The following is a 26,044-nucleotide window of genomic DNA, read 5'->3' as shown; positions in this document are numbered from 1 at the left end:
GCTGGAGCTGGGAATCCAGCAGGCCTGCCTAACCCCACCCCCTAACCTCTTCCGAGCTTACCGGGGCTGCTTTCCAAGGGATTCCACTTCAGGGGGACTGGATGGCACGAGCTCGATTTCAGGGTCCTAGCTCATCTGAGCTCCCCATGCGCGAATTGTCTGACACATAAAGGGCAAACTCTTGAATGGAGCTGTTATGACTGGTTTCTAGGCCACAGTAGCCGTCATTATATTTCGGATGTTATAGTTAAGGAAATATTTCGCTTCGGAGACTTTTTTTCTCAGTGAGGGTTTCCTTCACTAGTTTTAACCCCTGACCCCAACAATCCCTGTCCCCTTTTGCTATTTCATTTTCCTCTACAGCTCTTACGGCTTATCTAACATACCAATCTCTGGTTTGTTTGTTTTTTATTCTCTGTTAAAATGTAAGGTCAAAGAAGGCAGGAGTTTTGTCTGTTCTGTTCGGGCTCTGTCCCCAGGGCAGCACAGGACAGTGCCCGGCATACAGTAGGTGCTCAATAAATGTTGTTCCACGAATCAGTGCATGAACCGGCTTAAGACAACCGTGTTGTGGCTACAAAGAGATCAGGATGTGGTCTACGGAGTCTCTGGCCTCAGTGTGGCATTCAGGGGATACTTCCCTGTGTTTGTGACTGTTTTTTTTTCTGCCAAACGCAGATACTGAAAACTGTGGTCTCCAATAGTTCTGGCATTCTAGGAATCCTGAAGAGAAGAGGCCGGAATGAACGCTCCAGCCAGGGGCCATCGGACCAGTGAGGGACAGGGAATCCACTTCTCCCGGGTTGGTGAGAAGAGCCGGAGGGCAGGGAGCAGGGGGCAGGTGGTGCGGGGGTTTGGGGGCCGCCGGGACGACGGGCGGCGGCTAGAAGCGCGAGCGGGGCGCCCCGGAGCGGGCTGGAGCGCGGGCCTCTGCACCCCCAGCGCCGCCGGGAGCCCTGCCCTAACCTGCCCAACTTCCGTCTGACAACTGGAGGGAGGGGTCAGGGCCGGGGACTGCCGGGGGTCGTGCAGGTGGCCCTGAGTGCCGCTCCGCCAAGCCGGGGGCCGTCGGCAGCCGGCGCCGAGGCGTCGCGGGGCGACAGCGGAGGGACCGGGGGCGGCGAGTGGGGGGCAGAGCCTGCGGCGGGGCTCGGGGACGTCACCGGGGGATCGGCGTGGGCGGAGCCGCGCTCGGAGCGGGGAGGAGGCCCGGGCGCGGAGGTGTTCCCGGGGGCGGGGGGCGGCGACCCGCGCATATAGGCTCGCCCGGGACTCCCCGCGGGGACGGGGCCTTGGCCGGTTAGGCTCCGAACGGTGCGGACGCTCGGCGCCGTCTGTCCGTCCTCCCGCTGCGTCCGTCGCGTCTCCCCGCCCGCACCTGCCTCGTGCACCTGCCGCCCCGCGCACCGCAGCCCGGCCTCAGCATGACGGACCAGGCGGCCTTCGACACGGATATCGTCACCCTGACCCGCTTCGTCATGGAGGAGGGCAGGAAGGCCCGCGGCACGGGCGAGATGACCCAGCTGCTCAACTCGCTCTGCACGGCGGTCAAAGCCATTTCCACGGCCGTGCGCAAGGCCGGCATTGCGCACCTGTGAGTCAGGCCTCCAGGCCATCGGGCCACGCACGTCCTGTCTGTCTGTCCTGTTGGGGATCTGCCTGGGAGTCTGATATGTGGTCCCCTGGCCCTCCTGCTGTCAGCCTGCCTGCCTGTCTGGCAGATGGGAGTGTCTCTCCCTCTCTCTCTCTTTCCCTCGTAGCCCCTCTCTCACAAAGCTTGTCCAACTGCACCCAAGCCCTGGTTCCCCCTCCCTTGAGCTTGGGAGTGCCCCCACGGGGGGACCTGGCTCACAGTTCACACCTGCCTCCATCCAGCAGCCCTCTCCCCTGGGCTGAGCAGCCTGCCTTTGCACCCGCTCTCAGCCTCCTCGTGGTGAAACAGGCTGGCCAGGCTGAGCCCCTGGCCAGCCCACCATACCCAACTTAGCCTCATACAGGAAAGGGCCTGCACGGGTGCTTCCTTTCTCTTTCGCTCCTTTTCCCTTCTTTGCTCCCTCTGGAATTGGGGTCCCAAGTCAGGTTTCTGATTTAGTATCTCCTTGACCCTAAACAAGCCCCGTTAGGAGCAAAGGAAGCCCAGGGCAGGCTGGTAGGAAGCCTGCATGCCCAGAGCTCTCAGGAGCAGCAATGCTTGTGTGCAAAGGGCTGCTGTAGGTCCAGGGTGGGGCCTGAGATTCTGCATTTCTACAAAGTTCTGTGGTAGATGGAGCAGATGCTGAGGTTTGCAGATCACATTGTGTGCAAAGGAATCACGGGACATGAGGATTCAATGGGCACCTTCTTATGAGGCTTTTTGTAAGTAACACAAATTCCCTTTGGTTTATTCTGGTGTGCACATGTATTTTATATTTAGACTGATCCTCACTGTAGCTGAAGCGTCCCTGGGTTTTCAGACTGCCCACACTGCTTCCTAATGTTTCCTGTACTTTGGAACACTATGAAAATGTGCATGATGCTCATAGCTGATCTGAAAAAGTATAACCCGCACAACCTGGATTCCTTTTCTGGGAAGCTCTTTGGCTTCAGACCCATGCTGTGGGTTGGTGGAGCTAACTCTTAAGAAAGGAGTGTTGGGGAAAAAAAAAAGGAGTGTTGATGACATTTATTTTCAGATGTCAAACGGAGATAGGCCTTGCTGGGATTGGGGCGAGTACATTAGGAAGGTGGTGGCTTCTTTACTATTTCTTCTAGAACCCCCCTTAATAATACATTTCTATGGAGCCTTTGCCCTAGGAAATACACTCAGTTAAAATCTCAGTTCAGATTTAATTTACAATGAGTATAGGTGTTCTCATCACCTTCCTTGCCTTTGAGGACTGGGAGCTTTGTTAAAAAGAGCGCTTGGCATTCCTTGTATTACTTAAAAAATGTGTCAGTACCTTTCACACCCCCAAAAAGACTCAGAAACACAAGATCTGCTCTGAGGTATATCTTTCCCACCTTTTAAGTAACCTCAGATATTGGGATCTTGCATAGAGGGACCTGGACAAAGGGTGCTAATTTTGGCTAAATAAAATATGTATATTTTTAGGCTAGATAGTTGTATACCAGGTTTTTAAAAAATACCGCTGCTGTTGTTACTATAAGCTACCTAAAAAGTTGCACTCCTTGGCAAAAGTTCAAACCACTCAAAGGAACACAAAGGAAAAAGTGAAACCCACCTCATATCTCTTCCCTGGGGTACCAACTATTAATAATTTACTGGTCATTTTCCCAGCGACTCCTTTATACTCATACAAGTTTATGTATCGATACGTATTTACATAGGCCTGTATGTAAATAGCAAACAAATGGCAGCACACTTTATATGTTCTTCTGCACTTTGCTTTCATCATTCAATAATATAAAATGAACATCCTTCAATGTGAGGACGGATAAATCCACCTCCTCCTTTGTATCTGTTGCGTAGTGTTCCCTGAGCTACTTACCTCTTCCTCTAGGTTTGGCCATTTCGCAGAACTTTGTTTCAAATAGCGTCGTACGTATGGAGCAGGGGTTGATGGCCTGGTTGTGTGGGTGGCTGACAGGGCATGAGCCAGAATCTGGACACTTCTTTACTCCTGTGGGAAAATAAGAATTTGGCTATCTGAGTATGACATGCAGTCAGTTGGGCAGACAGCAATAAGGCAATATCTCAAGCCAGTCCTCCAATCACATTCATTATTGGCTTTGCTATCCTGGATGAAAAGGCCCATGTGCCTGCAGATGACTTGCTACGGCCGAAGGCTTGACCTAGAAGGGCATGTACCCAGACAAACAAGATGATTACAGATCTGCAAGAACCTCACAGGAACCAGCTTATGGAACTCGGCCATGATGTCTCGCCAGGGACACATTAGGAGTTGAACTTCGAGCCTGGAGCCTCCTCTCTCTCTGTCAACCAACAGTTGCTGTTGTAGCTGGTGTCCTTGTGGTTAATGAGACATCCATAGAATCATAGAGTTTCAAGCTGAAAGACTCAAAATTTGTCACCCAGTCCGGCCCTTCTTTGTAGAGCTGAGGGCCCTGAGGGCAGGGGAGATGAGGTGAGTGGGCCTATTGTCCAGGCTGCGATTCTTTATGCCACGTGTTGGACTTTATTTTTCAGAAGTCAGTTAAAACTCACCCAACTCTAAATCTCACCAATTTTATTTTTGATGTGAATTAAGAATCGTATCTCAAGAAGCCATTGCCTTCTGGAAAACCTGTTCTTGAAACCTTATTTCTGTGCTTCTGGCTCCCCTCTACCCAGTCCCCGGAGAGAAGGGATGCCGATCCATACAAGGAGCAACCAGCGTTTTGTTCTCCCAGGAGAACAGTCACCGGTCTATAAGGGGATCTGATGAATTCATGGTTCAAATTGAAGTGTTTGCTCATGTCTTTGTTTTCACTCCTTTGGCAGAAAGTGGTTCTCCAGTGGCTTCAGGTTTTGCTTTAGCCATGTGGAGTTGACTTTCCTTTGTACGTGTTTCCAAATCACTGCTTGAAGAATTCACTGGTTCTGTTAATTCAACAAAATGTGTTGAACACCCACAATGTACAAAATTCTAGATGAGATTGAGAGATGAGAACAACAGAGCTTATGTTATTAGACAAGTATGGAATTAGTTATAAAACATAATAGAGATCCTGAAAGGTGCTTTCATAGAGGTACCAGAAATACAATGTGGATGGATGCAAAGGATTGTGGGGCATCGAGATGAGCATGGCAATGGGCAACGGTCCTAAGGCCTGATGGCTGGATAGCATTCAGTTGTGCAAAGAAAAGGGGTGGGAAAATATTTCTGGAAAATGTGCTCATTCAGTTTGACTCAAGCATGGAGCACATGTGGAGGGGTGTTTGTGGATGTGAAATTACAAGTGCATTGGGGAGCATCTGATAGCAGGGGTGAATACTTGATATTTTGGGGGGAGTATGCAAAGGGGAGAGTAAAAGTTTTTGAGTAGGTCAGTGGTATGATTAGCGACTAATCTGGGGAGGATATGGCTGGAAGTACAGAACCGGAAGAAAGAAAGCTGAAACATGGCGAGAACCCACTAAGGCTGGGGGGTGAGGAAAGCATTGGAGGGGAGAGCCTGGGGGAAAGAGAGAGCCTGGGGAAGTCTTGAGTGTGGACTGAGTGAGAAGGGCAGCCAAGTTCTCAAAGAGCAGGTTCCAGCAATTGAGAGCAGGGCCACACCATTAAAACACGAAGCAAAACAAAAACCAAAAATAGAATTCCAAAGCAGAAGCTGGTTTTAGAGGTTGGGGATGGATGACAAGATGATCCCGACATTTTGGAAACATTGAACTTGAGGTGTTGGAGTGCTATCCAGTTGGAGGTGTCATCCAGCCTGCAGTTGGATGGGCTTTGTGAAATTAGGGCAGGAAGCCCTTCCTCAAGATGTGGCCCCTGGTTTTTGGCACCTTTGCCCTGAGGCAGAGAGGAAGAGGAGAAGAAAATCGGGACCGGATTTCATAGAACAGGAACACGCACATTTTGGGGAGCAATGGAGCTGGGCTCCGAGTCCTGGCTCTGCCATTTAGCTTCTGTGAGGGTTTTGGCAATTGATGTAATAACTCTGAGCCTCGGTTTCCCCACTGGTAAGATGGAGACCGCTGTTTTTTTCAACCTCAGAGAGCTGTGTGAGGATGAGCTGAGTTCATTAAACAATTGCCAATATTGTCATTATTTTCCTAGGCTGAAGATCATGATTATATATATTTTTGTTAATTGAGATACCTTTCAATTTTGGGCTGGCATGAACACAAGCAGAGGTTGGGGTTTGTGACCTGTGAAAGCTGCTCTGGTTGGCATCTCTTCAAGGAATTTCTGCTCCGACCCTTGGATTTTCTGTCTGGGTGAACGGTTGGTCACTTACCTCGGCATCAGTCAATAACAGGTCATGTTACCTTCAACTTTTGTGATAAGGATTAAATGATAATCTGCCTTCCTTTCTCTTCAGTTGGGTGTTCTGCAAATGAGCTCGTTCACTTGGTTCTTTTGCGTGGTGTCCAGCCTGCGGCCTGCTTCCCGCTGCCTTGTTGACACGGGGGTGGGGGTGGGGTGGGGGGGGAATGCTAAGGAAGCTTTCTTCCTGGGAGTCGCCCTGCCTCCAACCCTGTGTCTTCAGAAATGTTGCTAAAGGTGGCTTTCCCCTGATCATCATAAATCACAAACTTTATGGGTCATCCATTCTAGAAATCATGTGCAAATGGCAGCCATGTTGTTCTCAACGGAGCCCCACAGGCGTCCGCTAAGTAAACTTTGGCTGATGCGGGGGGGGAGGGGGGAAACCAGGACCTCTAGACCAGTTTGTCAGGCAACTTCTGGAAGTCACCCAGTGCAGAACTGTGTCACAGGTAACTGGCAACAAAGGAAAGCGCTTGAAGTTTGCATTTGACCAGAGTCCTACTGGGGAGAGTATTTCATTTGAAATGCCTAGACATTTCACTTCATTTTTATTCAAATTAGTTGGCCTGGCAGTCCAAGCAGTTCAGGGGTGGGAAGCATCCTGTGAGGGTCTGAGCCCTTTTGATTGTTCCTTTTTAAACCCCTAGAGACACAAGAGTTCTCTTTCTGGAGTTTGGGAGCAAAAATCAGTTTGAAGAGCTGCTACTTACAATACCTCTTCTTTCCCTTGTACTGTAAACCTCACCAAAAATTTGGAAAAAAGCTATGTCGCTTTAATTCATATAATAGGGAACTCCTAAATGAATAATCCTTTAATTCATATAAAAGGACAGGTTACATTTGGCCAGTATTTTAAAAGCCCTAGAAATTTGGATTAAATATTAGCATTGTGTTTCAAATTTGCACATGATTTCTAGAAAGGATGAGCCGTACAGTTTGTGATTTACAATGGATTTGAACTCCAGTGAGTTAGAGTCCCAGCCCATGGAGTAAAGCCAGTAATGTTCCCTTTCCCTCTGGGGTAACTTGAATTTAGGAAAAGCTTCCTTGGCAGATCAAGTCACCTGCTCCGTCAAAACGAATGTCTCTGTCCCTGCATGATCAGTGCCCAGCTGCTACGGAGCCCTTCTCAGGGTGGGGTGGAGGAGGGGGTTTAGCCTAGAGGTTTACAACTTGCTTGAGTCAACCCATTTTCTTCACCCTTTGGCTCGTTTCTCTTTCTCCACTGATTGTAAGGCGTAGTTGGCTTCTGGAAGGCTTTTTTGACAGTTGGATGATGGTTTCCCCACATCCCTGCAGCCTCAGTTGCTTTCTGATTTGGGCCCCAGGGAACAGCACATTGGGAACAGATCTAAGGAAGAGTCTGGTGGTGTGTGGGAGGGTGTTTGGTGCCATGCCCTCCTGTTCACAACAGCTGGTACAAAAGTTGCTTCTAAACCAGGCCAGGCTTCCGGCCTCTGCTGGGCAATCCTGGAGTCTGCCTAGAATTCCAGTTTAGGGAACACAGTTGATCTGTTTTGCAAGCCCTAGTTCAAGTGGCCAGGCAGAAGCATGGGCACCTCCCTAGAAGGCAAGGCCCGTATCTGCTACCAGTTCTGTAGGCCCGCAGGTGACTCTGGTCTCCTTGTGGCCATCGGAATACACAGGGAAGGCTCGTCGTCATTTATCCTTTGGGGCCTTTGAGTAATGATGACTGATGAGAATGCAGAAATTTCTTGTTTCAAGCGGGTTTCTGAAAACTTGGGGAGAAAATAACTCCATGCTCTCTTCAGCTAATTAGTTCCTGGAGGATATTTCTGAAGGCTTTTCTCCTCTGTCAGAGTTGGAGGAGTCTTGCCTGCTTCTGCCTTTTTACTGAGCTGTGGAAACCTGTTCCCTCAGGGACACCTTGCAGCTCTTGTGCGGGCCCCTCCTGCGGTGTGTTGGAGAAGCCTGACTGAGCATTCACCTGGCCTGGCTCCTCATCCCTGAGCAAGTAACGCAGGGCAGTGTGACAAACATGAGTCATGGCTAACTTGATGTGACAAGACAAAACGCAGGGAATACCCAGTGATGGGGTATAAACTTGGTTGTAATTACTATGGACATGGTGATCTGGGAACTCACTCTCCTGAACCCTGATTCTACTTTAGGATCACTTTCCTTTGCCTTTAAGACCGTCTTACCACCAGGTCTCACCAGGGGAAACCCTCCCACCAGATGTCCTAAGAAAGTTATAAAGTACCTGAATTTTGAGTTTGAGGGGCCCAGAATATTCTATCTCCATAGTGTTTGTTTAAATCAATTTTTTTTTTTAATGCTTCACAAGCAACTGGGGGATAGTTGGAAAAGGGTCCTGGTTAGAACAGAGGAGGGACCTTCCATGGGGTCAAAAGAGGAGGGGGGGAAGGTAACTACCTGACCTTGAGGGAGCCGGAAAGGGGGAAGTGGCCGGTGATCTGCAATAGTTTGGCAGGGAAGATGGCTATCTCGGTGCCAGGTGTAGCGAGTGTCCCCAGAGTGTTCCTCCCGCAGTGTGTTACATGGTGCACTCGACTCCCATTACAGATCCACCCTGAGAACAGTTCTGGAGGATGATAAATACTGGGACATGCAGGAAAACTCACACAGGCCTCTAGGAAGCCTTTGAGAAAAAAGGACCATGGCCGGACTTCACCCGACTTGCTGGATGAGATACCTGAGCAGGTGGGACATGGTCCCAGGTGTGACATAGGCCTTTCCCACGCCTGTCTCTGGGGCCCTGTCCCTCTGCCCTAGCCACCCCGGCCTCTGTGGAGCTGTCTTCGGAGGCCTACCCCTCTGGGGACTGTGCCAATGGCTTCCCCCGGCTCTCCAGCGTGTGGAATGACTTTGAAAGTCGGTTGCTCCTATATTCATTCCTTCAGACTCAGGTTTTTGCTTTCCTCGGTGAATGCCATTCATTCGTGCGGCAAGTATTTATTGAGGGCCTACTGTGTGCTGGAAGCTGGGACACACTGGAGGAAAACATACCCTCTGTCTTCCTCATCGGAGTGAAGGATAAACCGACCATGCTAACAGGATGGGGGGTGAAGCCTGGGAGTCTCCGAGACTCTTCTGCCCCTCCCGCAGCAGGTGCAGCTCCCTGATGAGGGCTCCCTTGAGAGAGCAAACCAAGGTAATTCACATTTTTTCTCACCTATTAGATGCCAAGGGCTGTGCTAAGCCCTTTGCACGTCTCACCTCATGGAATCCTCTAGCACCACACAAAGTATCCTTGCCTTCAGTGGGCACATGCACCCGAGGAGACAGGACAAGTGACTTGCAGAGGTGAGGTCTGAGCCAGGTTCCTGTCAGGAAGCTCAGGCTCCTTTCCATCAGCCTGTTCACCTGCCTGAATTAGCAGTGCCTTTCAGTGAGGACATCTCAGGCGAGGAAGGAGCGACAGGGCCTGTGGGGCCAGTGAGGGAGATGTATTTGGGTTGGTGGCCCTGCCAAGCCCCTCTCGTTCCACCCAGAATTTGGCTGCCTTCTTTCTCCACCGGCATCGGCCTCAGGATTGAGGTGAGAAAAAGAGTAGGTGGAAGGAGGACGGGGCTACAGCTGCAAGTGTGGCAGACCCTTGGTCTTTTACGCATGAACGAGGAGCGACATGGCGGGAGGGGGAGCAGTGGGCCCCGGGCTGGCGGGACAAGATGCTCTTTCCAGGGGGGGCAAGGGAATGACGTGGAAGCGACACTGGAGGTGGGCTTGCTGTGAAGCCGGAGTTACCTTCTGGAGCCAATCAGGCCAGGCCAGGCGTCTGGGTTGGGACAGTCCCTGGTGTTGGCTGCGTTTTGTTCAGCCAGAGACAAGGGAGTTCTGTCTGTCGACAGAAGATGCATCTGCAGGAGTTGAAGTAAGGGCCGCTGTGACGACTGGTTCCCAGGCGAGTGCTCCTGACCCTGTCAGCCAAGGCCCCTGTCCTGGCCCTTCAGCGGTTGGGCGACGTCTTCCATCTCCTGCCCTCTCTTCTCTGCCTCCTCTCTCTCAAACGGTTCCCCTCCTTTCAGTGTTCCTGTTCGAGCCCCGCTAGTCCAGCCTGCCTCTTCCTCCATTCCCACAAACTAAGCTGCATTTTGCATGAGCCATTCTAATTCTGGGAATTCTGCAGCTACCGACTTATAGGTACTTTGAAAGTAGAGTAGAGACTCCAGACTTTTCACGCCGGCAGCCGGAGGACTCCTGCCAGCGAGGGAGGCCTGGCCCGGGAGGGAGTCGGAGTGAGCTTCTCACCTCTGCTCTGCTTCTCCACTTTGGACAAGCCCGTCGGTGTCTGCAAATGAGCTTCCTTCTCTATAAAATGAGGTGGTGGGGCCAGTCTGTATTGTCCCTTAGGAACTTTTCAGCTATGAAATCATAGCGTCCCTTGGCTTAGCTCACAGGTCAGGCTCCCTCCTACCCAGAAGTTTTCCTTGCTTGCTGTACTTCTCAGCTGATTGATTATGTGCTAACCTGTGTATTCAAGGGTAAAAACTGGTTTTGGGGGGAGGTGAAGAAAAATCAATCTTTTTAATATATGAAGTACAGATACACACTATATTTGTGGTGGTAAAATTTCATGGAGGAGTGTGATTAGGGAAAAAAAGCTAAAAAGTCTTCTTAGAGGCCATTAAAGAAAGGTTGAGAAACATGGATTTACCCACAAAGGTGTGCTGGGTACTTGACATACTGGACAGGTGAATATTTGCTCCTTGTTAGGAGTCAATCTGGGGGGATGACCATTCTTCTTGTTTTGTTTCTCCCAAACCATGTGTCTTCTTTTCTGTCTTCTAAATTCTACTAAACACCTGCTTTCAGTGGGTTTAGAGGTGCACTGGCATATCCTGGTGGTCATGGCTTATATTTTTGTGACTTTTCTTCCTTCTAGCTATGGAATTGCTGGCTCTACCAACGTGACCGGTGATCAAGTGAAGAAGCTGGATGTCCTCTCCAATGACCTGGTTATTAACGTGTTGAAGTCCTCCTTTGCCACCTGCGTTCTTGTGTCAGAAGAAGATAAGCACGCCATTATAGTAGAGCCCGAGAAAAGGGTGGGTCTGCATTTCTACTGTGGGGGGAGGGTGTTCAGTGTAACCATCATCCTAGCTTTATAAATGGCCCCACTTGCTCAGCCAAGCTGGAATCCTAGGAATCATCCCATATTCCTCCCCATCAGTTACCATTTCACAGATTCTGCCTTAATACCATATCTCACATCTATCCTTTACTGTCCATGCTACCACCATAGTTCATGCCATTATTACCCCCCCCATGTACTCAAGTGTTAGAGAGACTCATATGTACTCATACTCATCCCCACCCCTAAATTTTTGTTTTCATGTTCAAGGTTCTTCAAAGTCTGCCTTCTGTTAACTACCTCTTTTTTCTTCATCTCCACCCACCAAATCGCCAACCTTCCCATTCACCTTTCTTGCCAATCTAAACTGCTCTCAGTTTCTATCATTGATTTATGCATTATAATCCATGGGGATCCCATTAATTTGATTGCTCTTTGAAGGCAGAGACGGATTATATTCTTTTCTGTATCCCAGTATCTAGCATAGTACCCAGCAGCTTGTAGGGGCTCAACAATAAATTGTTGTTGAAAAAGTGAATGAAAGAGCTTTTGAAGAAGAACAACAATCATATGATTAAAAAAGAAAATTTTTGAGATGTGATGTGAAGTTCTGTGGGCTTACCAGCTTTCCCTGTTTGAGATGAATTGGGGACCGGAAGGAGTAGCATTAGAAAAAAGCAATTGGAAGATGAATTTAAAGAGGTTGCCTGATACCCAGTTTTGACCTTTATAAGAAGGGTGGGGAGCCACATCTGATTAGCTTGTTTGACATCATTCCTAAAATACCACTTCATGATTCAAAGTTCATGTTTTTCTCTGCTGGGCTTCCCAAGGTAGTTGGCAGTTTTAGGCATGTGGATTGAATTTTGTGTTTAATATCCTCTATCAGTTACCCCAAACTTCCCTGACTATAATGTGCCTCGATAATAGGCATGTTTCTGTTTTCCAGATGACAGTTTCCTCTGCATGGGCCAGGGTGATTTGTTAAGAGCAATAGGTCAGGGAATCAGAGAAACCTCTTAATTTGATGCAGAACATTTAAAAACCACATCTTAAAGTGGCCAATCTGGAGATGAAAAAATCCCCAGTGGTATTCAGGTTAACTCTCTCTTAAAAAAAAGGTCTCTGGGACACCTGGGTGGCTTAGTCAGTTAAGCATCGGACTCCTGATTTCTGCTCAGGTCATCATCTCAGGGTTGTGAGATGGAGCCCCACATCTGGCTCTGTGCTGAGTGTGGAGCCTGCTTAAGATCCTCTCCTCCTTTTGCCCCTCCTGCCCGATCCCACGCATGCGCTCTCTCTAAAAAAAAAAAAAAAAAAAATCTCTGATTTGTAGCACATACCAATTTCTACTGTGTAAATATGCCCCATAGTTTATTTCAAGCTACCAACATGGCATCACTGAAAGCAGAGTTTGGGAAGAGATGTGCACAATTAGGTCTTGGGCACATACAGCAACCAGCTCCAGCACACCACTGAAAATCTGGTTCACAAAATGAAATTTTGGTAGTCCCATTACGACAGAGGGTTATACCCTTTGGGAATCACAGTAGGGTTGTTGTTGGGAACTCTGTGCACTGCAACCACGTGTCAGCTATAAGACGTGCATGAGAAATTTTTTCAAATAGATCTTAATGTTATCTTTGCTTCAGCTAAGGAATTGTTACATTTTTTTTCTTTCCCTTGTGAATAAAGAGAAATTAGTGACTAGCCTCGTTTCTTTTTTCCCCTTGGCTGTCAGGAAACTCAGATCAAAATTATGATTCATCTATATCAGCAGTGTAGGAAACTATGACTTATTTTTCTGTTTCATCATCTTCATCTAGACCTGCTATTCTAAGTTATGTTTTCTCTGCCTAGTGATCCTTTGGGACAGATGTTTTGTTGTTTTCGTTCTGTATGCCACCTCATACCTTCTATGACAGACAAATCAGATTCACATTTCTTGAACTTTCTCCTAGATTCCCTTGTTTTATCCCCTTTGTGTATGCTCTTTGTTTTGTTATAATTTTAAAAGTAAAGTTGTATTCCTTTTTTTTTTCTTTTGCTCAGGGTAAGTATGTGGTCTGTTTTGATCCCCTGGATGGATCTTCCAATATTGACTGCCTTGCGTCCATTGGAACAATTTTTGGCATCTACAAAAAGGTAAAATGTAATATATCGAGCCCCTGGTTTGAAATAAAAAGTTAAGGTTGACATCCAATACTATTTCACTTTTGGTTGAGCGGGCAGAATGTAGGTCATGAAACTCTCTGAGGCTTGAGATATGTTTATATCTCAGGTACTGACTTTTCCAGCCTTAACTGCTTGCTGATGATCCATAAGTGGTTTAAAAGAAAATATAGTAAAACATGGGTGGGAAGAGAAAGATATTTCACTTTTTTAACTATATCTTCCTTACGATGGAAAATGAGAATAAAAATAAGAGACAATATAGATTAGTTATAGTGATCATACTGTGTGAACTGAGAATTATGAGTATAACGAGAGATTATTTATGTCAAAATTGTCCTTTAAATTGTCTGAATCGGGGTCTGCAAACGAAGACTCGCTGGGGCTAAATCCAGCTTGTCTGATTTGTATAGCCTGGGACCAGAAAATACCCCCTTTTCATTTTTATATGGCTGAAAAAAAGTCTAAAGACTAATATTTTATGACCCGTGTCATTCATATAAAATTTAATTTTCACTGTCCATAAATAAAGTTTTAATGGCATATGGTCAACTCATTTGTTCCCATATTGCCCTTGGCTGATTTTGAGCTGCGCCGTCATGGTAAAGCAGTTGTGATAGAGACGGTGATGGTAAAGCCTCAAATGTTTACTGTCTGTCCCTTTGTGAAAAGGTTGCTGTGCACTGGTGCAGCTTGGGACCTGGACTCCTGCCCTGGGTCTTTCTCACCTGTGCGAGCCTCTCCTTCCTTCTTTTTCTTTGTGCATGTGTGCATGTGCGTGTGTGTGCGTGCGCACGTGTGTGTGTTGGAACAACTCAAGTACATAGAGAAGTGAAAAACAGAATGAATACCCATGGGCCCATCGTAAACATGATGAAATCTAAAATACGTCATCTTGGCTTCAGCCCTTCTTGTGTTATTTTAGAAATAAAACCTCACAGATTGTGGTTGAGCCTGAGCCCGTTTCTTCATCTCAGTGGATGAGGCAGCTTAGTTCAGCTGGTCTCTGAGTTTCCTCCCAGCTCTCTTGTTCCAGGAGACAGAGGCCACAGCTTAAGATGCGAGACCACAATTCGTACCTTATTTCTCACAGTGACTTGTTGTCTAGTATTACATGTAGTCTCCTTCCAAACACATGGCCGCCATGGGATGGTTTTCTTTCATCACTAGAATGGATTTTGCTCTTTTGTCTTGGCCGAGAGGCAGATCCACATCGAGATCAGTTTGAGTAATAGAAGGTTTTAATGCTCATAACAAAAAGGCAAAGGCAACAACTCAGCTATTTTCCAGGTCAGACCGTGAAACATACCATTCCTGTTATAGACATGGAGGGAGGTCATTTTCTCTACAAAGTATCAAATCTATAGTAGGAGAGGTTCCCAGCAAAATTCTTCCTGTGAGGGAAGCCTCCTGCTTAATGACATAACTAAAACTACAGGGGTGCTGATGTTTGCCTACCCCAGTCTCCACCTCAGCCCCTCAGGAAAGACTTTTAAGGAAAGAAAAATCCCTAGAAAACTGAGAGCCTGAAAACTAGCTATCACCTAAAAAAAATCAAACCAGCCTGCAGTAGCAGCTTGAGTTATGAATGCTAAAACTCAACAACAAGTCTCCATGCTCTTAAGAAACCTGAAGTGGCTCTCTGAAAAGACTGGGAAAAAAAATGAGTATGACACCCACCTTTATGCCATTGCAGTTTTTAAACATCTTACTGATTGTTTGAAACCATGTGAAGGCTAACGGGGCGTAAACATTGATGTGTCTGATGCTGCAAATGACACATTTCCTGCTTTCTGCATCGATGGTTCTGGGCTAGAAGTCATCTCCTTAGGCCACAGCATTGGTAACTGAACCTGGCAACAGTGATCAGGCCTTTCCCACGTAATGCCTGGAAACAGGTTCCAGAGGTGTCTCAAAGGGGCACATGGTCCAGTGTCCCAGAGAGTTCCTGCCGAGGAGACCCCCAGAAGGGGTAGAATTCTCCTGAGGTTGAGCGACTATCATGGTTAGAATGTTTGTCCACATATTGAATCAACACATCTCCCTATTGCGCATTTGGCCTTTTAGAGCATCCGAAAATAAGGGTTTTTTTGTCTTTTTGTTTTAACGTGTTTGGAAATGGCTTTCCTGCCCTGTCCTCCCTTCCTTTTAAAAAATATTTTTTTAAGCTAAACATCTTTTGTATGAGAAGATTTTAGACCTCTCTAGTGTGGTCACCCTATACTGGACATAATCTAATTTGCAACATCTTTTAAAAATATCCAGTCCCCACAACTAAACACAGAGTTTCTAAAGTGCTCTAGCAGTTTCAGAATCCAGTTCAAGTCCTTTAACTGAGCACAGCGAGACTTACACACTTACTAATTAATAACCATATGGAATGTAGCTTCCGGACATTGACACTTGCAGTTCTATGGGATCTCGGGCAAGGTAACTGTGAGCTCTTGTTTCCTTATCTGTAAAGGGGAGGTACTGAAAATTAGGAATAATGACCTGAAAATATTCCGGGCACATAAAAAGTGCTTGATTAAGTATTAGCTATTAATATTACTTGCTTTGTGTATTAATATCCAGTGGACAGTATCAGAACTCTAACTTAAGGAAGGAATGAAAACAGGGAGGGAGGAAGGAAGGAAAAGAAGGAAGGGAGAAGAAAATTACTGGTTTTCATAACTAGAAAGCCCAATGGATAGATTTGCTTCAGGTGCCGCTGCATTGAGGGCCTCAGACCACGCCATCAGGAGACACTTCCTCTCTCTCTCTACTACGTTCCTCCACTCGGGCGAACGGTGGCCAGCAAGTCCAGGCTCACACGCAGCCCTCCCAGTAAAGTCAAGCAGAAGATGCAAGCCTCTCTCCCAACAATTCCAACAGGAATGTCATCTCACTGGATCTGATTGGCTTGGCTTAGGTCACGTGGCTGTGCTATAGCCAATCACTACGGCCTGAGGCAGGCGATGATTTGGTTGGCCAGGCCCGGGTCATGTGCTCACCGGAGAGTTGAGAGCAAGGGAGGCGGTATCTTTTTTTTTTTTTTTAAGATTTTATTTATTTATTTGACAGAGACATAGCGAGAGCAGGAACACAAGCAGGGGGAGTGGGAGAGGGAGAAGCAGGCTTCCCACTGAGCAGGGAGCCCGATGCGGGGCTCGATCCCAGGACCCTGGGATCACGACCTGAGCCGAAGGCAGTTGCTTAACGACTGAGCCACCCAGGCGCCCCGGGAGGCGCTATCTTAAGGAGATTAACGTGCAGTTACCAGGGAAGGGTGGTGGATGCTGTCCAGGCAAAACCAGCCCATCTTCACTGCCGATTATAAACTCCTTGAGGGCGGGACATCGTCTTAATGTATGTTTTGTAGGCCAGTGGCCTAGCGCGATAGAAGGTGAACAGTATTGGCTGAGTTATGGGGGACTCCGAATGCTCTGTGAGCTCTTGTGACAAGACAAGGGGGATACCCACATCGACCAGATTTTCTCCTCCACCACCTCAAGTCTCCAGAATCCATGGTGTCTTCCTCTATACCCCTTATGAGGTGGTGGGAAATAAAACAAACCAGTACCTCCGACAGGTTGTGGCCCGGGATAGGCAGAGAGAGAGAGGTAGGGTCTAGGAGCTTTCTCATTTTGCCAAGGGCTTTATGGGACTTGGTGGGTCCATGAGCGCCTGCATGAGAATGTGATGGATCCCTGGACCAAAGGCCTTCCCTGCTGGGGTTTGAAGGAAGGAATTCATGCATTAGAAATACCAGGCTAGGAAAGAACTCCTCCTCATCCACGATTCCATGGCATTGTTTTCTCTTTGAGTGTGTGGATCATAGACAATGTTACCATTTCTTATTCTGTGGCAGAGAGTAAGATTATTAGGTGACAACATTTCAGGAAAGGCTGTTTGCTCTTGCACCTTTGGCATGGGCAGGCGTGGATGGTTCTGGGTGAGGTGGATCTCTGAGGGATTTTTCTTAGGGGAGAAGTGATTATTCCAAGCCTTTAGGGGCTCCCAGCCAACTCATTTGTCTACATATTGCCGGTCTGATTTCTCACGGCCCTGGCAGGGTTAAGTAGTTGTGATAGAGGATAGTTAGAGGCCCGAGTCCTCCCCTGTGTCACTGGCTTTGAAGGAAGCTGGTTCTGTTTTTAAGGCTGGGCATTGGTAAAATTTGGAGTTTGGGTAAACAACTCAAATTTTTGATAGTATGTTTAGTCTTGTGTTTAGATGCAATGCACTATTCTGTGAACACAAAGCAAACTAAATCAAATAGCTTGACCTAACCCAACCAACCAACCAACCAACCAACGAGCCACCTATGTGAAAGCCATTTATTAAACACAAGGAGTGGGGATGAGGGGGAAAAGGAGAGAAATGTCCTTATGACTCTGCCTTTTACATAAACTTCAGTGTCCGAGTCAAGTATGGTGCACAATAAAATGCAGATTCTCAGGGCCCCCCCCCCCCCCCGCCCTTAGAAAGTCTGGCTTAGTAAGCCTAGGCTACATCCCCAGGATATGCATTTTTTTTTTTTTTTAAAGATTTTATTTATTTATTTGAGACAGAGAGAATGAGAGACAGAGAGCATGAGAGGGAGGAGGGTCAGAGGGAGAAGCAGGCTCCTCGCCGAGCAGGGAGCCCGATGCGGGACTCGATCCCGGGACTCCAGGATCATGACCTGAGCCGAAGGCAGTCGCTTAACCAACTGAGCCACCCAGGCGCCCAGGATATGCATTTTTAATAAGCGTCCCAGGTGATTCTGATGCATGTGGTCTCTGGACCACACTTTCAAAAAAGTTCCAGGAAAAAAATTACCGGGAATGTTTTTGCTGGGATGACCTCCATTTCCAGCATTGTGATATAGATGCTCATACTTGTTTTTAGCTACTGGAATCTCTGGTTGGGGAAGGAATAAATGAAATTGGCAGAAATTAAATTCCAAGTAGAGTATTCAAGCTGAAAGATTTGTTTGGGGTTGTTTTGAGGACCAAAGAAGCCAATCAGGTATTAATAAAGAAGATCATTATCTTATCATTATCAACCCTTGACTAGGAGCTATGCCCTTAAGGTGTCCCCTTCCTTAGTATCAAACTGTGATCACATGACCCACTGGATTGTGTTTTTAATGGAACAAAATAGGAAAGATTAGAGTGCATGTTATGTTCTGAGTGTAAGCATTTCTTTGTGTAGTTGTGTGTGTGTGTGTGTTGGTACTGGTTTGTGGCGTAAATGTATTTTTTACTGTGGGTGTGGTAAAAAAAATGGAAAGCAGCTGCCCTACCCTGTCCTGACTCTGGAGAGATAGTCCCAAGTCCCCGCCTTTCTGAGAATTGCTTGGATGCGTGAGTGTCCACTGAGGCACGTGCCGCAACTGGCAAGAACTCATAAAATTGATTTCCTCGCCAGACTAGCAGTCCTGCAGCCCAGTCTTAATATGTTTAAACAAAGATGGAGTAGGCAGGTGGAAGACATTGATGCCGTAATACGATTAAATTAGTGGGAGCTGGCAAGAAGGCATGCTCTCTTTTGAAAGTGATAATGGAGAAATGAGGGAATATCAAATTAGTAAAATTGGAGGAGGACCCTGATTGGAAAGAAGGATCCAGATGCAGGAAATCTGCCGTATGGGGACGGAGAGGCTGCCGTGGTAATATAATCAGGATATTACTGATGTGTGGAGGAAGGCCCCGCTGGGAAGATACCCAGTTGCATTAGGAGAGCGCACCTTGATAATGCATCTTGCTAATGACTGAACTGGAAAAAAGAAACACAACACAAAACAAAACAAAAAAACATGTTGTTTTGTTTTCTTTCTTGTCCTAGAGTTCAACTGATGAGCCTTCTGAGAAGGATGCTTTGCAGCCAGGCAGGAACCTGGTAGCTGCTGGCTATGCCCTGTATGGCAGTGCCACCATGTTGGTCCTGGCCATGGTGAATGGTGTCAACTGCTTCATGCTGGACCCGGTGAGAGACCCCGTGGGAGGTTGGGTGCTTGGCTGGTGACTGTTCGCAAGGCTCTGTTACTTGTGTGGGAGGGTGAGAGGGGGTATGTAGAGGTGGGAAATGAGGCCCACAGAGGGCCAGAGATGATGGAGTGGGCAAAGGGGTGGGGGAGATGGAGGAACCACGTGTACATCACGAGAAGATTGCTGAGGTGAGAAATAATATAATAATATGGAATAATAATATTCCAGAGTATAAGGGGGGCTTTGTTCCAAGATTAATTCTGTAGAACAGACATTATTCAACTGACTCAAATGCCCACTGAGTCCAGGCAGGCCATATAAATGAATGAGGTGTGCTGGGGAAGGAAGGCCAAGGGCAATGGTGGGGGCGGGGGTAAGCTGGAGAGGTCTAGCAGTTGTTACTATTTGGGAATAGGGGCTCAGTCTTGCCAAGGCTTCCAGTGTCTCAAGAAACAGTGGACTAAAAAAAATGTAATATTTCTAGATTTGTAAAACATGTGCTAGCCAACTAAAACACATTTATGGACCAGATGGGGCCGGTAGATGGTCTCTTTGCCACCCACTATGTCCATGACTAGCTTGTTTTGCAGAGGTGAACGGGTGTCCCAACTGATGCAGTGGATTGCCTTGTTTCTTCAAACATAGCTACCAGATCCATTTGATGTCGTGCATACGCAGATGAACGCTCTGTGAATGCTTGCAGTTTTGATAAGGCTTTGATAAACTCAAGGAAGAGAAAATAAAGAATGAAATGAAGATAAGTCCTCATTCCACCTTAGAGAGAAAAGCTACTTAGTGGAGAGGAGCCCAAGGTGCCATGAAAAATATTCATTAACAGCTTGAATTTGTGGATGATTTCTTCCACGTGTCTATTAATTGGAGTTATTTATTCAGGTAGATGACAGTTCCAGTGGAGCCGATGAATTGCGGAAAGAAGTCTCTTTCACTATTTGGCCCAACTCAACCTACCGTTGAATATAGAATTCAGTAGGCGGGCACATTCATCATGCACTTGATCCAGTGCCCCAAAGGGAAAAGAATTGGGTTTATAAATACCTTTTAGTTTTAGACATGTCCTCCTATGACAGTAATGAAACTTTATTAATTCAGCGCTTTTTGTGGACACACGGAACACAGGGTACACACAGCTAGCTGGAATTGGGCGGGAGACAGGTATAGCTCCTGGTGAGGCCCCGGGCTTCATGTGCGTGGCAGGTCGTAGCCGTGAGAATGTAGGCTGCCTTGCATGACCGGACTTTGGCTCCTTGGAAGTACCAGCGCTTAATAAATAAACAAAGGTAGGAGAACAACACTAGATTAAGCCTCCAAGTGGGGCGACCTCAGGGGAACATAGTGGCAGAACCGGAGCAAAGTTCACCCTGAGCCCAGTGCACAGTTTCTGGAATCACTGAAGTCTGCATATGTATGGCTTTGCTAGAGATTTACTGCTTCCCCAGACATTCTTCTAGTGACTTCTCTGTTACCTTTGAGTTGATGGACCTGTAGAAAAAATGAAATCTTTTCTTGTCTCCAGGTCATAGACCGGTGTCTCTGGGAGTCAGTTTCTGTGTATGTGATAGGCTTTTGCCACTCCGAGTCCTAATGGCCCCTCAGTGTTTGGAAGAACAGCGCAGGTCCGCTGTCATAGTCCCCTGCTGGGGCCGCCGTCTCATTAACCCGCTGCTCCCCCCCGCTGCCTGCAGGGCGAACCTCAGGACCCCTTCAGCGCTTTCTATTCATTTTGGCTGGCGGTTTCTGCTCAAAAGACGGAGACAGCTATATGTGCGTTTCCAGCAGGCTTGGACCCTCAGAAGGCTCTCAGGCTCTTGTGTGCACGTGCAGGAGACTTTCCCCCTTCACGTCTTGGATTCTCTGGCCAGGTGCCAGGGCAGGGCGTCGGAAAGCATGGCTGCAGGAGCTCTGCAGCATCCGCTGGGCGATGGCTTGCTCTCAGGTCTTCTTCTGTAAAGATACCTAGCTAGTGAGTTAGTTTTCTGATTATAAAAGAACATTTCTACAGAATTGTGGCCAGAATTTTTGGAAATACAAAACAAAAACAAACCATAAAAGAAAAAAAGAATCACTCAGGTGAAACCTTGCAGTGACCACTGTTAATTCTAGTCTTTTTCTCCTTCCCCTCCTCCATCCTCCTTCCTGCTCTCCTAGTCCTCCTTCCGTCCCTCCCTCTCTTCCTTCCTTTCTAGGTCACACTCCCTACCTGCAGGAAGGACTCTCTGCGATGGGGGTAAATGGCTGGGGCACCTCCTTTCTTCTTCGCTCTTGCCTCCAGGGAGCAGCTCCCTCCCGACCAGGGCAGAGCTTCAGTCAGCCTCTTCTCAGGACACGTGGGAGCTCCAAACAGTCCTCAGTCCCGGGCAGCAGGACCTAGGTGACACTTTCTCTCGAGATTCCGGTCTCCTCTAAAGCACCTCAGCCCCAGAGGCATCAACTCAGCACCGGAACTTGGTGGCAGGACCGAGTTCTGAGAAACGTGTTGCAGATCAGCGAGCAAAAGCACCCAGGGTTACAGAGGCTGGGAGTCCAGACTCAGGATTCTCTTCCTTTCTGTGGCAGCACAGAGAAGGGACACGTCATCACGGCAGAAATGGAAAGCCGAGAGCACTCCTGAGCACGCCGGTGTGACTCAGTGCCCACCTCTCCTCATACCCCACCTCCTGGGTGCACCAGCAGAATTTTTTTTTTTTTTTTTTTTGCAAAATTGTATATTGCTTTGGACGCACATTTCCCCTGCCCCCCGGGGGGCACAGCTGTTTATTTTTTGTTATCTTATTTTATTACTATTTTCTCATCCTGATAAGTGTACTCTTTAATCCCCATCCCCCGTTTCCCCACCCTCCTGTCTGGTAACCAGCAGTTCGTTCTCTGTAAAGAGTCTGTTTCTTGGTTTGTCTCTCTCTCTTTTTTCCTTTGCTCATTTGTTTCTTAAATCCCACTTGAGTGGATACACAGTTCTCATTCTCCCTCAGGTTTTGCTGCTGTGTTAGGTATTTCTGCCCTCCCTGTTTTTGTCTGTTTTCTTTCTTGTTTTACTGAAACCATCTGAAAGCCCAGTCAAGAGTTTCGACCCGCTGACATCTGCAGCAACCTCTTCTCTCCTCCTGTTTCCTTTTCGCCCACCGACTCTTCCCCGGCCCTGTTCACAATTCCTGGAGTGGCAAGTCAGGGACAGGGTGTCCCAGGGCTGGGAGAGGCACCTTGTGCCCCCAGCCTCAGGACCCCGGGCGCAGCGCAGCCTGGCCCCGGAGGAAGCGGCTCATCACCTGTCCGTCTCCTTCTCCTTTCCCAGGCCATTGGAGAGTTCATTTTGGTGGATAAAGATGTGAAAATCAAAAAGAAAGGAAAAATCTATAGCCTCAACGAGGGCTATGCCAGGGAGTTCGACCCTGCCGTCACCGAGTATGTCCAGAGGAAGAAGTTCCCCCCGGTAAGTGAGGGGCTCTGTGGGAGGGCCCCGAGTTATGCACAGATCTGTTGGTTCATGATTTACCCTGGAGGCTAAAGGTGGCAGGGATGGCAGGGGCTTGGACTCCAGTGTGCACCGACCCCATGGCGAGGTTCCCACCTCGTACTGGGGACTGGAACTCCTGCCCTCGGATGTCAAAGTCCGAGGGTCCGTTTCAGCCTCTGCCGCTTTCTGCTGGCAGGAGAAGATCAGGACAGTAAAGTCAGCCAGATGAGTGAGTCCATGGCAGTAAAACATTTCGCTTCTGTGGTCCCCGATCTCGGATGGTACAGAACACAGTTCTCGTACCCAGGTGCCTGCCCTGGGGTGGCCAATGGATTTCTGTTCGCCGTCTCAAGATTACGAGTGTCCATCTTGGTACCTTTCTGAAGAGGTTTCAAGTCACTGAATACAAAGAGAAGAAATGGCTGTTTACAGAGCTAGTTTTATGTAGGAATATCCAATTTTGTCATCCTCTTCAGTGCCTTTGAAAGCTGCTATGTGATGAGGAGGAAGCCCAGACCTTGTTAGGATGACATTCAGGGCCTCCTGGCCGGCCCCAGGCTCTCTTTCGAGCTTATCTCTCCTTCCACCTTACCCTGCATTGCCTTCCCACCCGCTGAACCCTGCACACACAGGTGCACTGGCTTCCTCCTCAGACCCCAGGCAGATGGCATCTGCCTCTCTGGGTTGCTGTGCTTTGCTCGGGCAGGTCCCATGCCCCCTTGCCCGGCTCCTTGGCTTGGCAAAGTCCTTCTCAGCCTGCAAGGTCCTGCTGAAAGGTACGATTTTGTGATGCCTGTTCCAACCCTGTAGTCAGAATCAACGACACCCTCTTGGGGGACTTCTGCAGGTAATTTGACCCTATTATGAGAGGTGTAAGAGGCGGTCTCTTTCTGCTCCTGGGACTCAGGATTTTCATCACATTTCCTAGCACAGCTCCAAACATGCACCTTGTAGGTGCTCATTAAATAAATGATCATTGAACCAGATGAGCAGAGAGGACGCAGAACTCTCTTTTCCATGACCCTAATTACTGTTGTCTTAACCTTGCAGGATAACACAGCCCCTTATGGTGCCAGGTACGTGGGCTCCATGGTGGCTGACGTGCACCGCACCCTGGTCTATGGCGGGATCTTTCTGTACCCTGCAAACAAGAAGAGCCCCAATGGAAAGGTAATCAAATCCCCTGAAAAGCTGTTGAGGGGCGCCTGGGTGGCTCAGTCTTTAAGCGTCTGCCTTTGGCTCAGGTCATGATACCAGGGTCCTGGGATCAAGCCCTGCATCAGGCTCCCTGCTCAGAGGGAGTCTGCTTCTCCCTCTGCCACTCCCCCTGCTGTGTTCCCTCTCTCGCTGTCTCTCTCTGTCAAATAAATAAAATCTTTAAAAAACAAAACAAAAAAACGTGGTTGAAAAGCAGTGGATTCCATTTGCAGCCCAGGGGATTTGATACAGGAAGAAAGAGAGATTACAGTAGCTGTTATATTGCTGTTATGCTCTGCAATACGATGCTGAGGATATCTGTGGGATATTCTTTTCTAGATTGGAGGCTGTCTTAGTTAAAGCCAGGTGATACTGGCTCGGAATGGTCTCGTGAGAGCCCTTCCATTGCTAAAGATAAGTAACAGTGTTACGGTCAGGATGGGTGCTTCCAGTGGGTGGCCTGGGCAAAATGAATGCCATTCACAATGTGAAATGAAACAGTTCAGCTTCATTACCAAGGCAGAAAATCAAATATGTATCCAAATAGAGGTTTCCTTTGATTGCTTTCAAAAGGCGTAAAATAGAAATAACTAATGAGCTGACATTGGCTGCTTGGAAAATGATACCTTCCTAGGGAAGGAAAGAATCTCTGGGGAAACCTAGAGCTTTCAGGTGAGCTGTCAACCACCGAATGCACTGGTCTAATGCCCACAGTGTCGCGAGGTTGTCTTTTTTTTTTTTTTTTTTTCAAATGTGAGAGAAGGAATGGGAACAAGAATCCCCTTAAGATAGTTAAAAATGTGTATGTTCCAGATATATTCAGATGTCTCTTTACAGCTGGTGGTGTCCAGTTCATTGAAGGCATTCTCATTTACTTAAAACACCACTCTTGCCATCACCACCTCAGGCATCCCAACCTATGTGATTAGCCTACTCTGTCGCACTTTTCTTTAATGCCTCAAAAAATTGTGTCTTAACACCAATATTGAGGTTCCTCCTTTTTTTTTTTTTTCTGTTTTGCAAATCTGGCCATGACACCTGTATGCAAATACAGCCAGGAAACACCTGCAAGAACCTGTCTGCTCAATAGGCAGACTGCATGAAAATGCAGACAGTAAAAAAGTTAATATTTAAAAGTAAATGCCGAGATGTATAACATACTCAATCCCAACCCCCAAAGCCTTCGGAGAATTGTAAAAGGAATGTGTACAGGGTTGCAAACAATATTATACTGTTTGGAGAAGCTGGTCTGCTTTCCAGATGTCTGCAGCCAGACACTACCATGGACGTTTAATGCTTTTAGAATAGGCAAAGCTCCATCCAAAACACACAGAGTCACTCATTAGGTCCAGTTTCCGTGCTATAAAGAGAAGGGAACCATCAGTTCTGCCAAAATGTCATTCAGTCCTGAGTCCAGGTGGTCTGTCTCACATTCGCATCAGGCACTCTATTGCTGGCTGTGGCCTGATGAATGGTTTAATTTAACCAAATGGTTAAATTAATCACTAGGTCTTAAGAGGCAGCCTTGGGGGTGAGGACTATTACAACCTCACAGAAGGAAAGGGAGAGTATCGGTTACCTTGAAAAGTCCCACCAGCTCTGTACTAGTTTGCTATAGAACGCATCCCCTTTTTTTTTATGTAATAATGAGCGTGCTGCTCGTGGCTCTCTTTTCCAGTTGAGACTGCTATACGAATGTAACCCAATGGCCTACGTCATGGAAAAGGCGGGAGGATTGGCTACCACTGGGAAGGAAGCTGTACTGGACATTGTTCCCACTGACATCCACCAGAGGGCGCCAGTCATCTTGGGGTCGCCTGAAGACGTGAAGGAGTTCTTGGAGATCTACAAGAAGCACGCTGCCAAATGAAGAACTGGCCTTGCCCACACCAAAAAGAAGTGCCATTTATCTGGACCTTTTGTCTCCCACAGTGCTACCCCTTTCTGGCTCCACACATTCCTAGACAGCAGAAATAAAAAGCATGGATATTTTCACCATCAGAAGCTGCGTAGTACCTGGTGCTGCCGTTCTATCTCAGTAATGCCACTGGGCATATTTTGAGTGGGTGGGGGAGAAACAAACATATCCTTTCTAAAAAAGAGTCTTCCTTGCTTTGTGTCAAATAATAGTAGTAGTGGTAATAATAGCAGTGAATGCATATCACAATAGATAACTCATTTAATTTTCACAACCTTATGAATTAGGTAGTCTATACAAATAACCCCTTTCACAGATGACAGAATGGAGCACGGAGAGGGGAAG

The 26,044-nt window shown here is 47.5% G+C and overlaps 1 protein-coding gene across 1 annotated transcript; it reads left to right on the top strand.

Moving 5' to 3' along the window:
- The first annotated feature begins 1,179 nt into the window (after window positions 1–1,179).
- FBP1 (fructose-bisphosphatase 1) lies at window positions 1,180–25,881 on the top strand. The gene is made up of 7 exons (XM_035024440.1): window positions 1,180–1,594; window positions 10,801–10,963; window positions 13,042–13,134; window positions 18,973–19,113; window positions 22,423–22,560; window positions 23,635–23,754; window positions 25,460–25,881. Exons 1-7 carry the CDS (start codon window positions 1,425–1,427, stop codon window positions 25,649–25,651), a joined length of 1,017 nt encoding a protein of 338 aa, XP_034880331.1. The 5' UTR covers window positions 1,180–1,424; the 3' UTR covers window positions 25,652–25,881.
- Window positions 25,882–26,044: the final 163 nt, after the last annotated feature.

Source organism: Mirounga leonina, unplaced genomic scaffold, assembly GCF_011800145.1.
Source record: "Mirounga leonina isolate KUSES-001 unplaced genomic scaffold, KU_Mleo_1.0 Mir_179, whole genome shotgun sequence".
Classification (NCBI taxonomy): domain Eukaryota; kingdom Metazoa; phylum Chordata; class Mammalia; order Carnivora; family Phocidae; genus Mirounga; species Mirounga leonina.
The sequence above is the reverse complement of the archived record's forward strand: the minus strand, read 5'-3'. Positions and strand labels throughout refer to the sequence as shown.